The following is an 18,495-nucleotide window of genomic DNA, read 5'->3' on the forward strand; positions in this document are numbered from 1 at the left end:
ACCTTTCTCTGTACGATTTTCCAGCTAAATTGTCACTGAATGAATTGAACACTGAGGCATATTTTTCTGTACTCCATTCCACAACAGTCTGCAACAGAGGAAAAACATTCATTAACCCTATTACAAATCCTAGCATTTTAGCTTTAACTTAAATAACTTGCTCAAAATCCAGTTAGTTTTTTCACCACTTTGCGAATGGGTCCTTTATTTTCGAATAAAATAAAATAAATACATTTGCAGAATCGCAAATTTTCGTTGGAAGTTATGCTATTTGTGAGAAAACAGTAATACTGAACATTTACCATGCTCTAAAACAGCCAATATATACATCTTTTGACGATTTAAAAACCTGAACATTATAAAGCGTTGCAACGCGAAAAGAATAATAATTTGGAGAGTTCTGTTGTTGTCGTTATATTTTGTGAAACTATGAGGATTGCTTATATAAAGTATAAAATACATCTGTCATTGTATCAGGAAGGATGGCCGAGTGGTCTAAGTACTTTTTACTCCTGGACTCTGTGGCCATGTGGGAAGGTGGTTCGAGCCCTGCTGAGTTACTTTTTTCTTTTTTGAATTTTATTCTTGATTTTTTTACTGGAGCTTTTTAGATCCAATGTTAACATTTATCAATATAAAGCATTTAATGACAAACTTCAAAACATGCCAAAATCTGTGAAAAGGCCCCTTTAATAAGGTTCAACTAATAAAGCTGGATGGGAACTAAATGTGGAGATCTAAACAAATATTTTTGGAAAGTGACCTGGAGGGTCCGCAGCTGGGCTTTGGATGATTGCAACCAGAAAATATGTATGTAATTGAAACTGAGTAACAGGAAACATATAGGATACCTCTCCAAAATGAAATGCTGATACTACAATAACAATCGCTCCAACAAGCAGCACTAACAGTCCATAGCGATGAGACAGCACGTCGTAGAATTGTTTTTGCAACAATTTTCGCCAATTTGAGTTCTCCATTTTAACGTTGTATCACATGACAGCGCTTTTTTCCAGGACGCTAACTAATGTCAACAAACGTGGCAATGGAGGCAGACATCTTTGATTGAACGTTTTCGTCGTTATCGACTATTTGCTTTCGTATCGCTTTCATCACTTTCATAAAAACTTCTAGAGATGTGAACATCATTTTTTTGGTGATCATTTTATGGTCATGATCATGAGATTATTCTTCATAAACATATTATTTTACATCCTCCTGCTCATCATCATTATCATATTGAACAACGAAATGGCGTGGCGGTAGGTGGGGGGGGGGGGGAGGGGTTGTCCCCTTACTGCAATCAGGGGTTTGGAGGTCCTCTCTCTAGAAACTTTTGAAAATGAAAAGTAAAATCCTGCATTTTGGTGGCGTTTTATCTGAATTCAGAGTCTGACGACTATAGAGCATTTTTATATGAAAATTCACATTCATTGACTATACTCAGTGACTGATCGACATGAATATGATATAACATTGTCATACATGTATTCCCCGTTTCTCAATAACCACCTTTTTTGATCAGTCACGGAAATACATTATTTATACCCGAAGCTAGTATGCGCGCACACACTTTGTTTACATATGGACTTATTTGTCCGTATGTTCAAGATCCGTCACAGTTAATGAACATTTAACGTTAACGTCCACATGATCATATATTTTATAACGTTTTAAATTCATTATAACAACTGTTACAGAGTATGGCATATTTCCTAGTGTCAAGTTTGACATAATAAAAACATTGTGGGCAGTTCTGTATGTGGAGCAGAACAGATGCCATAAGGTGTTGGTAAACTGGAAAAAAGCTAGCTAAAGAAACTCAGCGTACAGTTTATATAGTATTGACAGACCTGTAAAGTCGCGCCAGTCAAAAATCATAACAAGCGACATTTAAAGTTATGGTAGCCGGAACTACAAAAAAGCTACATTGCTTTGTAGAAATGAATTGTTTTCTTGCCATACAACAACAAACAATTATCCTGTCTTGAGCATAGCTGATTTTTTTTTCTGAAAACCCTTAAGGTGATCCGAAAATTGTTGTACGGGGATATAACAAAAAGACAATACAGTCTGTCGAAAATGCTGTGTACAATCGTTAATTGTTATAAATCGTGGTATAATGCAAAATTATTAACCAGTGACTCATTAGTCTTCGGCAATAGTCGACGGGTGTCTTTTGATTTCCGTCATTTTCGGAAGTTGGCATATCATTTCGTTAAAAATAATCTAAAATGTTCTTTCTTGCCTGTCGGTAGCATAATGAATTCAACATTATTGTAACGCTTAAATACGAAGACTCACTATATTTCGGGAAAAGATAAATACTCGTTTTTTTGCGTCGAATAAAGTTGGATGCATCTTATAGTTCAAATATTTTTTTACTCGTCACAAACGCACCCAACGACCCCCCCCCCCCCCTGGCTACGGGTATGTCATTTTCGTCATTATGATTATTATCATCAATAGTATGATATTCTTCACCATACACGTCCCCCTCAGCATCATCATTCACTACCTCATTATTATCAGAAACAAAACGCCAGCATCATGATCATAATAACAATATTATCATGATCTGTATCTTCATGAACATAATCATTATTATCATCAACAAGATAAAAAAATCATCAACATTTGGGAACTTTTAATTACTCTCATTAAACATGTTTAAGTTGCCATGGTGCAATCGATACGGTGTTCGCCTAACAACCGGTTGGTCACGGGTTTGATCCCCTGTTTGGCATAGTTCTCCCCCAAAGATACCATGTACTGGTTCTACCCCAAAAAGCGTTTCATGAGCGTAAGGCTTTCAATGTAATCGAGCAACAATAAATAGGTTTAAAACCTATTGAGTCGAGAAAGTACAAGTCAGTTCAGGGTCAGTGGCCTTGGGTAATATAGCCGATTGGGGACTAGCAATAAGCAACACATGTACCACTAAGGCATAAGTATCTAAGGGTCGGTGACCTTGGGTAATATAGCCGATTTGCGACTAGCAATAAGCTGTACCGTTATCAGGGCCGTACCCAGGAAATTTTGACTGGGGGGACCCAAACGGGAGGGTGCGGGAGGGGTTGCCTCTCCCGAATATTTTTTTTTTTTATAAGCCACTGTTTCAGGTGAATTTTAGTGCATATAGAAACATTATTTTGTGCTATAAATTTATGGATACATTTGTATATAACAAGTAAATCAGCACCTTTCTGAAGTATAAAGCTTTAACGTTTAGGGGCCGTCTATAAAGTATGTCACGCTCCAGGTGGGGGGAGGGTGAGTAAGAAAGTGTGACAGTTTGTGACATGGGGGAGGGGGCCAGGCCATGTGTGATGTCACACATTTATTTAAAAAAAATATGTCTTATTTATTTATTATTTCTTTCGTAGAATTTAAAAATAATTTCCAAAAAATGTGTGAAACATTTGAATTAGTTTTGTCAAAATAAGACGAATTGCGTATCTCCTGAATGTGTTGTTCGAATGTTTTATAGGCAACTTGGCTGGGCCGGCTTATTCAAAATGCACAACCTCCACACAGATTTCACTGACGAAATAATTTATTGGACTGTTCCATTTTAAGTTAGTAAAGGGTTGAAAAAAAACTTAATTATAATTTCGCTTTTATTAGAGGTTAACACGTGGATAAATATTCATACTGCACATCGTAACAACCCTACAGTCATAAAAGCCCGTAATGTGAAAGTTCTTTTACTGGTAAGTGAAATTTTAATACGGTTTAATAGTGAATTGTGTTTTAGATTTGAATTGGGTATTAATTAAAATAAAATGTTGGAAAGAGTGAGTTTGTGACGTACTTTAGGGGGGGGGGGGGTCCAAGATTGTGTAACAGTAACAGTTTGTGACATGGGGGGGGGGGGGGGGGGGGGTTAAGAATGGTAAAAAAAGCGTGACATGCTTTATCGACGACCCTTTGGTGTGAGATTCACACACATGTTTAAAGCTTTAAATAGATTTCAGAAATGTATGACACTTTATGAAGAAGGAAAAGCAACCTTTGAAACTAAAAACCCTTTATTATGAAATGTAACATAAAGTATGACATTAGAGGAGGTTTGATTTCAAAGAGAAAAGTTTCAAAGTAAATTCATAATAACATGTTTATCATCTACAACACAGTTTTCACAGAAATGTATATTAAGGTATGACTCTACAGGTTTGAATTAAAAAGAGAAAACACTATTATCCTTTAGACCTACGACCTTCTGTATAAGTTCCATCCATTCGCTGCTTCTCTTTCCTTGTCCAATCAAAAGAGGTGTTACATCAACCATCAAAAGATGAAGCATTGAGCACAATGGGTAATTGACAGATCGGGGATGTGTGTACAAGGTGATAAGAAAACATAGCCTAGTGGCTTATCTCCACTGGCGAGTAAATTAGCGCTAATCCCCTTGCGTATCAGGGGCAATAAAACACATCTGCGCATTTGTATTGTGGGGAAGTGTACTGTGGGCTCTTTCATGTGAGAAAAATTTGCAGTTGGCCCATAATTAAAAAAATCATAAATCGACAGCCAGCTGGGGGGGCCCGTGCCCCTGGGCCCAGTGCCTGGGTACGGGCCTGCAACGGTTATAACACATACACAAATAAACTCCGGGAATAGTACTTTGCTCTTTATTCAGTTATTAACATAAAGTTTCCAGGGCTATATAAGTCTTTAAATTAGTTGTTAATGCAATATTTCCAAGTCCATGTTATTCTCCAAGTAATTAATAACGTTTCCAAGATATGACAAAATCCGCAAAAATCCAACCAGAAAATAAACCTCCAGCGTCTCTCCTATGTGTTAAATCCTTCCCCTTTTTATTGTCCAAAGAAGCATTGCTTATATACTATTATCGTTACATAAACATGACGGATCAAACTAATTTGTTGAAATGCATATTTATTATCTGGTAATTGCGCCGACACGAAAACAAACATCATTTATTAACCATGTAATCTTGTCATGATCTTTTAATTAAAACGGACTGCACTCAGTAGAAAGCGTGATATTCTACAGTCAACAAACTAATTAGTCTCCGACCACACTGACGTAAACACAGGGCATGCATTATAGCGAACAAGTTCTAAACATCAATTATGCGACAAAGCAACAAATGTACCTCTATGACATAAGTATCTAAAGGTCAGTGACCTTGGGTAATAAAGCCGATTGGGTACTAGAAATAAGCAACACATGTACCTTTTTTATAATGGCATAAGTATCTTAGGGCCTGTGACCAGCGAAGTTGGCCTGACCGCAGGGATGTCACCCTTTATGTACCAGTCCCCTTATGTACCACCCCTTTATGTACCATGATGGTGTGTTAATAATGAAATGTATTTTGTGACATATTATTTATGAATTTAGACTAATATATTGCCATAGATTATATTTTATGCCAGCTTGTGTGTCAGTGACTGTCTTAGTATAATTTATTAGCCCCAGTAGTGATAAATGATTCATATTCTTACCTGAAATTAAAGTATATGATAAAAATCCATTTGTCACTATCTTATCCTGACTAAGTCTAACTAGAATGTTTGTATTTCCTATTGTATAGTTGAAATGTGATACTTTGAAGAGAAGAGAGAATGACCTTCATTTTCAAACTGTAAACAATAAAATTATTTCCTTTTTAATCATGTTTAGAGAATGACCTTAATTTTCAAACTGTGAAAAAAAATCCTTCTTTAATCATGCTTACAAAAAATTTACTGGTGGTGTCATCAAAGGAAATCTATTTGTGGTATAAATAAAGTAATTAGGTACCTATGTAACTATAAAATTATCACGTTCATTTTCAAATAAAAATCAAAGGGAGAATAAATAGAAAGTTTTCACAGGTTATCAAGTAATTAAGGTAAGTGTTGTTGCTCAATTGTTAAAGTGTGTATATATGCTGGTGATATTCAATATGTAAAACCATACCAACATCATGGCAGACATTATTTGTTCTTGTATTGATTGTGGTGCCAATGTCATTGACGATGATGAGGCTATTTCGTGTGATATTTGTGAAAGATGGCAACACAGGAGATGCAACACTGGTAAGTTAAGTTAAATTATTATATAATCCTGTATGAAATAAAATAATTTTGTAGCCCAAAAAAAGGGAAAAAACATACTTTATATTAATTATTACAATGTCATTATAACAGTTTTTCACAGTGCTTACTGATTATTCGATGATTATAAGAGTTATTTAATTCAATAGTTAAACATTAAATGATTTAAATGAATTATTTTCAGGTATAACCCTCAGACAGTATCGCCGGATGGTGAGGCAGGAGATTGAACTTCCCTGGTCTTGCGACCAGTGTCGGGAACATCCTGCTGCCGTACTTGACCATACCGCTGCATATGAACCCGCTGCCGACGAACCAACAGAACCCGCTGCCGACGAACCAGCAGACTATGCAGCCAACGGGATTCAAGATAATTCTTTCAATGTCCATGAAGACATAAGAGAGAGACCTCACATACAGAATGGGTAAGTGTCATTAATCAGAAATCATTGTCCTTCCTTACACAATAATTGGACTATAGCAAGCACAATTGACAAGTGAATTAAAATATTAAACAATATATGTATTATTATTACTTTAATTATAAACATCTCATTAATGTTATATCATATACTTTCAGGGAATTACCAGACCCACCACCCAACAGGAATGTCATCCCAGATGGTCCCGTTACGTATGAGGTGGTAGAAGGAGCCACAAGAAAAGGTGGACAGATGCTCCTTGGGAGTGACGGATATACATACGTAGTAAAAGTAAGTATAAAAAAACTACTTTATTTTGAAGTATAAAAACTACTTTATTTTGAAGTATAAAAAAAACTACTTTATTTTGAAGTATAAAAATGACCATATTTTGAAGCGTGGAGAAATTTGTTTTTGTATTATACTGATGATTTCATCATTGTTTGTACCAATGTAATTTTTATGAAATTTTCATTTTCTGTTTTCAGAGAAGCAATCCAGTTACTTGCTTTGTGTACTGGGTGTGCAATGTGAGGTCGAAAGCTAAGCACTGTTCTGCCTGGGTGAACAGTATGGCGAAGATCGTGTAACAGGAGAGATCGTCCACAACCACCCTGCGGATCCAACCAAACTTGGCAAGATGAAGTACTCTGTACTGGTATGTATTTAACAAGTGGTTAGTTAGTGTTCCACCTTTTTAAATAAATTACTTAGTATGACAGTTAATGCAGATTATTTAAAATAATACTTTATAACAGAAATAGTTATGCAGACTGTAACCCTGTTATTTTTATTATCAACATGTTTTCATATCATTCCAGATGAAAGCCAAAGCCGTCGCCCAGGTGTCCAGACTAGCGGGACAAATTGCGAAGGAGGCCATGCGGGAGTTAGCGGCGCTCAACGTACAAGTCACATCGGAATCTGACGAAGGCTATCAACCGCAAACGCATGGGGATACGGCCAAAAGACCCTCTACCGAATGAGCTTGAGTTTGAAGTAAGTTAAAATATATCATTTAATTGTATAATGTCAATTAATATACATAAATACATTTAGTATTGTACTTATTAACTTTCCATGTTGTAATGTATTTATAATTATGTGTTACAGAAACTGTCAAGAAAACAATATTTATTCATATAACATGAGTTTCATTTTTCTCTTTTACAGATAGACACAGAGAACATCAAGTCGATCGATTTTCTTGTTGACGACATCAGGCTCGATGGTGCTCGTCACATTCTGTTTGCAACACCAGTGCAACTGCAACTTCTTCAGCGGGCCAAGCGGTGGTTCATTGATGGGACCTTCAAGGTTGTGAGTCGTCCCTTTTATCAGCTGATGTCAATCCACGCCTTCATCAAGAAAGACGACTCGGTCGAACAGGTTCCATTACTGTTTGTCCTCATGTCCCGTCGGCAGAAGAGGGACTATATTGCTGTAAGTTTATTGATTTATTTTGTAATTTTTATATTATTTATTTAACATTGCATCTGCGGAAACTGCATGAATGTATATAATGTATTTTGATCATAACCGTGTACTGACACAAGTGATGGAACTATTACTTAGATGTTAAGATATGTATAATATTTACATAAAATTTTTGAGTAATATTTTAAGAAATGACAACTTTTGAATAATACACTAACATTTTACATTTCTATTTCAGGTGTTTCAATCCCTGATCCAGCATCTAGCCCCAGAACAGGTCAACGTGGAGTGGTTTATGTTGGATTATGAAGCAGGTAAGAACTATTAATACTTTTATTGTTTCCAAGATTAATTAAGTGTACAAAAATAAAATTCTGTAAGATCATGTACAATTGTAAAAATTAAATGGTGTTCCTTCATATCATATAAAAATAATTACCTTTTTCTGTTTTTTTTTCCTGACAAGCGATCTACGGTAGTGTGACACGTTGTGGTCTCAGTGCAACCTACAGTCAGGGAGGAGACACGTATGGATTCATCCGGAAGGTTCTTGCACTGCCATTCCTACCATCAGAACACATACAAGGAGCCTACGAAGAATTACGGATGCAAGCGGCCAACGGACCAGAAGATCTGCACAGACTGATGGCGTACGTCGACAGAAACGTGGATTAACGGGAACCTGTGGGGTCATACCCGACCGCAGTATGGTGTCGATACCGTACATGTTTGCACGACCCAGGACCTCAGTAACCGGGATCTTGTCTTGCCATCTGATGCCTAATATTTTTTCGGAAGCATACTGCGTGAAAGTGGTTTAGCTTCTCGGTGTGTCTCTGGTACACCGCCCAGGTCTCGTTGGCATAAAGTAAGGATATAATTTTTTAAGAAAATGATTTGCGGACCCGCCGACTCCAATTTTTGACGAAACCAAAAAAAAATCTTTTTTTCGGACGCCAAAAGGTGGTTTTTAAACACGAAACGCTTGCCGGGTTTTAGAAAAAGTTCAAATGAGTTATAAATTATCATAATAAACCCAGTTTTAATTACCCACATTAATACGTGAACCTCCTTCATCGTGTACAACAGGTACGCCATCATCGTTTGTGCAAGAAGTTGAAGAACGCTACAACGCTTTCATCAGCGAATTATGCAACCGTCAAATGAAATCCTGAATGGAATCGATTTGTAAGTAAATATTTTCTTATTTTTTTTACAATTTTATAATATTGATAGTATTAAAACGACTAAAAATTATTATGAAAGCAATAAGAAAAGAACGATTTAACAGGTGCTCGCAATGCGAAACCCACTTACGCCTATCAACTTTAAACATTCCATATTTTACGCACAAATACGGTCATATTTTAGAGAATTAAATTGTATGTGTTGTTTAATGTAGTTGTAGTGAGGAATTTGTGCATATAATAGCCTAATGTATTTTTTTCGACGTGTTACCTACGTCTCTGATATAAGACAGTGACATTTATGTGTTGATTTGTTGTATATAGTTTGTACAAATATGTTTAGTGTTATTTCAGACAACAAGAATGGATGGTGGCAATTATCCTGGGCCTTTCTGTCAAGAAATAGATGTTAAAAAAATATTCATTTAATTGAACCTGGAAATCAACTACCACAACTAACAGAAAACCTTTTAACAAAAGGTGTTGTTTTAGAATTTGTGAAATTTGATAATAAACAGAAGTTGATGTATATCATGTCAAAATGACCAAATGTATAAACTGTTAAACAATTTGAATTAAGATGCTGTATTTTCTGATGTTTGATTTATTTTTCCTTTTAGATGATATATATTTGTGTGATTCTAGGTTTTAATAAATAATTCTGAAACATTTATGCAGCATACTGTTACATTATTGTTAATGTTATTATATTATGTTGGTTATCTGGTTTATCAAGTGGAAAAAAAAGTTATTTATATAAAAATAAAGCTTCTAATATTTAGACTTATGAAGGTACTTATTGTTATTTATGTATTAACATACTTCTCAGAGTAATACAAATATAGTAAATGCCATTATTTATTAATGTAGTTACGTTCCTTAAATGATTGTCCTTATTGATTAAGTTTGAATTACTGGCGGTTTTCACACCGCGATAAAGTGGCGACAACTTTTTTTGGGCCAGTGAAACCCCTGAAAAGCATTTTATTACGCTATTTGTATTTGTCTGCAGTATTGATTTTTACTGGACAATTAACTATAAATGTTTCTTTTAAACCTCAATAGCTTATTTGTTGTTTGTTGAGATAAAGTATTTTAATGCAACATATGGATTCCTTGAGAAAAAACCATGGCAAGTTTCAACCAAATGAGACAATGAAAACAAAACAAGGGCTGTTTGTAAAACATGCATGCCCCCCTATATGGGCTATAAGTTGTAGTAGCAGCCATTGTGTGAATATGTTTTTGTCACTGTGAACGGTGGTGGTGGTGGTGGTGGTGGTGGTGTAGTAGTAGTAGTAGTAGAAGTGGTGGTGGTGGTGGCGGTGGTGGTGGTGGTGGAGGTGGAGTTGGTGGTGGTGGTGGAGGAGGAGGAGGAGGAGGAGGAGTAGTAGTAGTAGTAGTAGTAGTAGTAGTAGTAGCAGTAGTAGCAGTAGCAGTAGCAGCAGCAGTAGCAGCATTACAATACCAATACTTAAGAATGATCAAATGGGAAAAGGTAACCTAGCACTGGCAGTAAATATGGGGCTCATTTACAGGTCAGATTTGGAATCTCTGCTGTAAAATGAGATTTTGAATGAATTAAAGGGAGGCAAATCTGTAATAAAAAGAACATGCATAAACCGTAGTTGTTTCCCTTGTTTGAACCATGCTAAATCCTTATAATGCCTATTTCCTATAACTGTGACCTTTACCTGTGACCTTGACCTAGTGACCTCAAAATCAATAGGGGTCATCTGCGAGTCATGATCAATGTACCTATGAAGTTTCATGATCCTAGCCCCAAGGGTTCTTGAGTTATCATCCGGAAACCACCTGGTGGATGGACCGACATACCGACCGAGCGACCGACCGACATGAGCAAATCAATATACCCCCTCTTCTTCGAAGGGGGGCATAAAAATAAATTCAAATGATAGCAAAAAAAACTAATTTTGTTCCACGCACAAAGTCCGCAAAACACACAGGTACTATGACAATGACCAAAATGCTCGGCAAAAAATCACCAAAAAGATTATTATAGACAAGTGAAAAAATTGCATAACTTTTGAACTAGTTAATATATTTTTTAAATTCAAACTAATTTAAAAACTGCACATCAAGACCTACAGTCTGATTATTATCATTTTGCACATCAACATGTTTGACAAAAATCACTGTGGTTGCTTAGTAAAAAGAACTTCATACCATAACATTTTTAAAATGAGTGCATATTTGGTCACCCATCTTTTTTTCTTCTAGATATTGTCCAGACAAACATCCTGGTCAAGTTTCATCATTATTTCATCTGCGAGTCATGATCAATGTACCTATGAAGTTTCATGATCCTAGGCGTAAGCATTCTTGAGTTATCATCCGGAAATCATTTTTCTAAGTTGAGTCACCGTTACCTTGACAGCCATTGTGTGAATACCTTTTTTGGCACTGTGACCTTTGACCTAGTGACCTGATAATCAATAGGGGTCATCTACGAGTCATTATCATTGTACCTATGAAGTTTCATGAACCTAGGCATAAGCGTTCTTGAGAAATCATTCAGAAACCATTTTACTATTTCAGGTCACCTTGACCTTTGACCAGATAGACACAGAGAACATCAAGTCGATCGATTTTCTTGTTGACGACATCAGGCTCGATGGTGCTCGTCACATTCTGTTTGCAACACCAGTGCAACTGCAACTTCTTCAGCGGGCCAAGCGGTGGTTCATTGATGGGACCTTCAAGGTTGTGAGTCGTCCCTTTTATCAGCTGATGTCAATCCACGCCTTCATCAAGAAAGACGACTCGGTCGAACAGGTTCCATTACTGTTTGTCCTCATGTCCCGTCGGCAGAAGAGGGACTATATTGCTGTAAGTTTATTGATTTATTTTGTAATTTTTATATTATTTATTTAACATTGCATCTGCGGAAACTGCATGAATGTATATAATGTATTTTGATCATAACCGTGTACTGACACAAGTGATGGAACTATTACTTAGATGTTAAGATATGTATAATATTTACATAAAATTTTTGAGTAATATTTTAAGAAATGACAACTTTTGAATAATACACTAACATTTTACATTTCTATTTCAGGTGTTTCAATCCCTGATCCAGCATCTAGCCCCAGAACAGGTCAACGTGGAGTGGTTTATGTTGGATTATGAAGCAGGTAAGAACTATTAATACTTTTATTGTTTCCAAGATTAATTAAGTGTACAAAAATAAAATTCTGTAAGATCATGTACAATTGTAAAAATTAAATGGTGTTCCTTCATATCATATAAAAATAATTACCTTTTTCTGTTTTTTTTTCCTGACAAGCGATCTACGGTAGTGTGACACGTTGTGGTCTCAGTGCAACCTACAGTCAGGGAGGAGACACGTATGGATTCATCCGGAAGGTTCTTGCACTGCCATTCCTACCATCAGAACACATACAAGGAGCCTACGAAGAATTACGGATGCAAGCGGCCAACGGACCAGAAGAGCTGCACAGACTGATGGCGTACGTCGACAGAAACGTGGATTAACGGGAACCTGTGGGGTCATACCCGACCGCAGTATGGTGTCGATACCGTACATGTTTGCACGACCCAGGACCTCAGTAACCGGGATCTTGTCTTGCCATCTGATGCCTAATATTTTTTCGGAAGCATACTGCGTGAAAGTGGTTTAGCTTCTCGGTGTGTCTCTGGTACACCGCCCAGGTCTCGTTGGCATAAAGTAAGGATATAATTTTTTAAGAAAATGATTTGCGGACCCGCCGACTCCAATTTTTGACGAAACCAAAAAAAAATCTTTTTTTCGGACGCCAAAAGGTGGTTTTTAAACACGAAACGCTTGCCGGGTTTTAGAAAAAGTTCAAATGAGTTATAAATTATCATAATAAACCCAGTTTTAATTACCCACATTAATACGTGAACCTCCTTCATCGTGTACAACAGGTACGCCATCATCGTTTGTGCAAGAAGTTGAAGAACGCTACAACGCTTTCATCAGCGAATTATGCAACCGTCAAATGAAATCCTGAATGGAATCGATTTGTAAGTAAATATTTTCTTATTTTTTTTACAATTTTATAATATTGATAGTATTAAAACGACTAAAAATTATTATGAAAGCAATAAGAAAAGAACGATTTAACAGGTGCTCGCAATGCGAAACCCACTTACGCCTATCAACTTTAAACATTCCATATTTTACGCACAAATACGGTCATATTTTAGAGAATTAAATTGTATGTGTTGTTTAATGTAGTTGTAGTGAGGAATTTGTGCATATAATAGCCTAATGTATTTTTTTCGACGTGTTACCTACGTCTCTGATATAAGACAGTGACATTTATGTGTTGATTTGTTGTATATAGTTTGTACAAATATGTTTAGTGTTATTTCAGACAACAAGAATGGATGGTGGCAATTATCCTGGGCCTTTCTGTCAAGAAATAGATGTTAAAAAAATATTCATTTAATTGAACCTGGAAATCAACTACCACAACTAACAGAAAACCTTTTAACAAAAGGTGTTGTTTTAGAATTTGTGAAATTTGATAATAAACAGAAGTTGATGTATATCATGTCAAAATGACCAAATGTATAAACTGTTAAACAATTTGAATTAAGATGCTGTATTTTCTGATGTTTGATTTATTTTTCCTTTTAGATGATATATATTTGTGTGATTCTAGGTTTTAATAAATAATTCTGAAACATTTATGCAGCATACTGTTACATTATTGTTAATGTTATTATATTATGTTGGTTATCTGGTTTATCAAGTGGAAAAAAAAGTTATTTATATAAAAATAAAGCTTCTAATATTTAGACTTATGAAGGTACTTATTGTTATTTATGTATTAACATACTTCTCAGAGTAATACAAATATAGTAAATGCCATTATTTATTAATGTAGTTACGTTCCTTAAATGATTGTCCTTATTGATTAAGTTTGAATTACTGGCGGTTTTCACACCGCGATAAAGTGGCGACAACTTTTTTTGGGCCAGTGAAACCCCTGAAAAGCATTTTATTACGCTATTTGTATTTGTCTGCAGTATTGATTTTTACTGGACAATTAACTATAAATGTTTCTTTTAAACCTCAATAGCTTATTTGTTGTTTGTTGAGATAAAGTATTTTAATGCAACATATGGATTCCTTGAGAAAAAACCATGGCAAGTTTCAACCAAATGAGACAATGAAAACAAAACAAGGGCTGTTTGTAAAACATGCATGCCCCCCTATATGGGCTATAAGTTGTAGTAGCAGCCATTGTGTGAATATGTTTTTGTCACTGTGAACGGTGGTGGTGGTGGTGGTGGTGGTGGTGTAGTAGTAGTAGTAGTAGAAGTGGTGGTGGTGGTGGCGGTGGTGGTGGTGGTGGAGGTGGAGTTGGTGGTGGTGGTGGAGGAGGAGGAGGAGGAGGAGGAGTAGTAGTAGTAGTAGTAGTAGTAGTAGTAGTAGCAGTAGTAGCAGTAGCAGTAGCAGCAGCAGTAGCAGCATTACAATACCAATACTTAAGAATGATCAAATGGGAAAAGGTAACCTAGCACTGGCAGTAAATATGGGGCTCATTTACAGGTCAGATTTGGAATCTCTGCTGTAAAATGAGATTTTGAATGAATTAAAGGGAGGCAAATCTGTAATAAAAAGAACATGCATAAACCGTAGTTGTTTCCCTTGTTTGAACCATGCTAAATCCTTATAATGCCTATTTCCTATAACTGTGACCTTTACCTGTGACCTTGACCTAGTGACCTCAAAATCAATAGGGGTCATCTGCGAGTCATGATCAATGTACCTATGAAGTTTCATGATCCTAGCCCCAAGGGTTCTTGAGTTATCATCCGGAAACCACCTGGTGGATGGACCGACATACCGACCGAGCGACCGACCGACATGAGCAAATCAATATACCCCCTCTTCTTCGAAGGGGGGCATAAAAATAAATTCAAATGATAGCAAAAAAAACTAATTTTGTTCCACGCACAAAGTCCGCAAAACACACAGGTACTATGACAATGACCAAAATGCTCGGCAAAAAATCACCAAAAAGATTATTATAGACAAGTGAAAAAATTGCATAACTTTTGAACTAGTTAATATATTTTTTAAATTCAAACTAATTTAAAAACTGCACATCAAGACCTACAGTCTGATTATTATCATTTTGCACATCAACATGTTTGACAAAAATCACTGTGGTTGCTTAGTAAAAAGAACTTCATACCATAACATTTTTAAAATGAGTGCATATTTGGTCACCCATCTTTTTTTCTTCTAGATATTGTCCAGACAAACATCCTGGTCAAGTTTCATCATTATTTCATCTGCGAGTCATGATCAATGTACCTATGAAGTTTCATGATCCTAGGCGTAAGCATTCTTGAGTTATCATCCGGAAATCATTTTTCTAAGTTGAGTCACCGTTACCTTGACAGCCATTGTGTGAATACCTTTTTTGGCACTGTGACCTTTGACCTAGTGACCTGATAATCAATAGGGGTCATCTACGAGTCATTATCATTGTACCTATGAAGTTTCATGAACCTAGGCATAAGCGTTCTTGAGAAATCATTCAGAAACCATTTTACTATTTCAGGTCACCTTGACCTTTGACCAGATAGACACAGAGAACATCAAGTCGATCGATTTTCTTGTTGACGACATCAGGCTCGATGGTGCTCGTCACATTCTGTTTGCAACACCAGTGCAACTGCAACTTCTTCAGCGGGCCAAGCGGTGGTTCATTGATGGGACCTTCAAGGTTGTGAGTCGTCCCTTTTATCAGCTGATGTCAATCCACGCCTTCATCAAGAAAGACGACTCGGTCGAACAGGTTCCATTACTGTTTGTCCTCATGTCCCGTCGGCAGAAGAGGGACTATATTGCTGTAAGTTTATTGATTTATTTTGTAATTTTTATATTATTTATTTAACATTGCATCTGCGGAAACTGCATGAATGTATATAATGTATTTTGATCATAACCGTGTACTGACACAAGTGATGGAACTATTACTTAGATGTTAAGATATGTATAATATTTACATAAAATTTTTGAGTAATATTTTAAGAAATGACAACTTTTGAATAATACACTAACATTTTACATTTCTATTTCAGGTGTTTCAATCCCTGATCCAGCATCTAGCCCCAGAACAGGTCAACGTGGAGTGGTTTATGTTGGATTATGAAGCAGGTAAGAACTATTAATACTTTTATTGTTTCCAAGATTAATTAAGTGTACAAAAATAAAATTCTGTAAGATCATGTACAATTGTAAAAATTAAATGGTGTTCCTTCATATCATATAAAAATAATTACCTTTTTCTGTTTTTTTTTTCCTGACAAGCGATCTACGGTAGTGTGACACGTTGTGGTCTCAGTGCAACCTACAGTCAGGGAGGAGACACGTATGGATTCATCCGGAAGGTTCTTGCACTGCCATTCCTACCATCAGAACACATACAAGGAGCCTACGAAGAATTACGGATGCAAGCGGCCAACGGACCAGAAGAGCTGCACAGACTGATGGCGTACGTCGACAGAAACGTGGATTAACGGGAACCTGTGGGGTCATACCCGACCGCAGTATGGTGTCGATACCGTACATGTTTGCACGACCCAGGACCTCAGTAACCGGGATCTTGTCTTGCCATCTGATGCCTAATATTTTTTCGGAAGCATACTGCGTGAAAGTGGTTTAGCTTCTCGGTGTGTCTCTGGTACACCGCCCAGGTCTCGTTGGCATAAAGTAAGGATATAATTTTTTAAGAAAATGATTTGCGGACCCGCCGACTCCAATTTTTGACGAAACCAAAAAAAAATCTTTTTTTCGGACGCCAAAAGGTGGTTTTTAAACACGAAACGCTTGCCGGGTTTTAGAAAAAGTTCAAATGAGTTATAAATTATCATAATAAACCCAGTTTTAATTACCCACATTAATACGTGAACCTCCTTCATCGTGTACAACAGGTACGCCATCATCGTTTGTGCAAGAAGTTGAAGAACGCTACAACGCTTTCATCAGCGAATTATGCAACCGTCAAATGAAATCCTGAATGGAATCGATTTGTAAGTAAATATTTTCTTATTTTTTTTACAATTTTATAATATTGATAGTATTAAAACGACTAAAAATTATTATGAAAGCAATAAGAAAAGAACGATTTAACAGGTGCTCGCAATGCGAAACCCACTTACGCCTATCAACTTTAAACATTCCATATTTTACGCACAAATACGGTCATATTTTAGAGAATTAAATTGTATGTGTTGTTTAATGTAGTTGTAGTGAGGAATTTGTGCATATAATAGCCTAATGTATTTTTTTCGACGTGTTACCTACGTCTCTGATATAAGACAGTGACATTTATGTGTTGATTTGTTGTATATAGTTTGTACAAATATGTTTAGTGTTATTTCAGACAACAAGAATGGATGGTGGCAATTATCCTGGGCCTTTCTGTCAAGAAATAGATGTTAAAAAAATATTCATTTAATTGAACCTGGAAATCAACTACCACAACTAACAGAAAACCTTTTAACAAAAGGTGTTGTTTTAGAATTTGTGAAATTTGATAATAAACAGAAGTTGATGTATATCATGTCAAAATGACCAAATGTATAAACTGTTAAACAATTTGAATTAAGATGCTGTATTTTCTGATGTTTGATTTATTTTTCCTTTTAGATGATATATATTTGTGTGATTCTAGGTTTTAATAAATAATTCTGAAACATTTATGCAGCATACTGTTACATTATTGTTAATGTTATTATATTATGTTGGTTATCTGGTTTATCAAGTGGAAAAAAAAGTTATTTATATAAAAATAAAGCTTCTAATATTTAGACTTATGAAGGTACTTATTGTTATTTATGTATTAACATACTTCTCAGAGTAATACAAATATAGTAAATGCCATTATTTATTAATGTAGTTACGTTCCTTAAATGATTGTCCTTATTGATTAAGTTTGAATTACTGGCGGTTTTCACACCGCGATAAAGTGGCGACAACTTTTTTTGGGCCAGTGAAACCCCTGAAAAGCATTTTATTACGCTATTTGTATTTGTCTGCAGTATTGATTTTTACTGGACAATTAACTATAAATGTTTCTTTTAAACCTCAATAGCTTATTTGTTGTTTGTTGAGATAAAGTATTTTAATGCAACATATGGATTCCTTGAGAAAAAACCATGGCAAGTTTCAACCAAATGAGACAATGAAAACAAAACAAGGGCTGTTTGTAAAACATGCATGCCCCCCTATATGGGCTATAAGTTGTAGTAGCAGCCATTGTGTGAATATGTTTTTGTCACTGTGAACGGTGGTGGTGGTGGTGGTGGTGGTGGTGTAGTAGTAGTAGTAGTAGAAGTGGTGGT

At 36.0% G+C, this 18,495-nt stretch overlaps 3 protein-coding genes across 4 annotated transcripts in view; 2 read left to right on the forward strand and 1 right to left on the reverse strand.

Moving 5' to 3' along the window:
• LOC127864660 (N-acetylglucosamine-1-phosphotransferase subunits alpha/beta-like) overlaps nt 1–1,047 on the reverse strand; it is a 50,448-nt gene extending 49,401 nt beyond the window's left edge. For both annotated transcript variants that reach the window (XM_052404504.1, XM_052404503.1), the window contains exons 1-2: nt 852–1,047; nt 3–88 (exon numbers count right to left, since the gene is read on the reverse strand). In XM_052404504.1, coding sequence (XP_052260464.1) covers nt 3–88; nt 852–980 — 215 coding nt within the window. In that variant the 5' untranslated portion in view covers nt 981–1,047. The remainder of the gene's footprint in view (nt 1–2; nt 89–851) is intronic.
• Nucleotides 1,048–5,402: 4,355 nt separating this feature from the next.
• Nucleotides 5,403–7,103, forward strand: LOC127864668 (uncharacterized). Its single transcript, XM_052404512.1, has 3 exons — nt 5,403–6,496; nt 6,652–6,784; nt 6,982–7,103. The coding sequence occupies exons 1-3, from the start codon at nt 6,282–6,284 to the stop codon at nt 7,081–7,083; spliced, it is 450 nt and encodes a 149-aa protein (XP_052260472.1). The 5' UTR covers nt 5,403–6,281; the 3' UTR covers nt 7,084–7,103.
• A 216-nt stretch (nt 7,104–7,319) lies between these two features.
• LOC127864667 (uncharacterized) lies at nt 7,320–17,913 on the forward strand. Its single transcript, XM_052404511.1, has 6 exons — nt 7,320–7,492; nt 7,667–7,936; nt 8,169–8,244; nt 12,428–12,829; nt 17,083–17,181; nt 17,535–17,913. Exons 1-4 carry the CDS (start codon nt 7,445–7,447, stop codon nt 12,634–12,636), a joined length of 603 nt encoding a protein of 200 aa, XP_052260471.1. The 5' UTR covers nt 7,320–7,444; the 3' UTR covers nt 12,637–12,829; nt 17,083–17,181; nt 17,535–17,913.
• Nucleotides 17,914–18,495: the final 582 nt, after the last annotated feature.

This window comes from Dreissena polymorpha, chromosome 1 (genome assembly GCF_020536995.1).
Source record: "Dreissena polymorpha isolate Duluth1 chromosome 1, UMN_Dpol_1.0, whole genome shotgun sequence".
NCBI lineage: Eukaryota > Metazoa > Mollusca > Bivalvia > Myida > Dreissenidae > Dreissena > Dreissena polymorpha.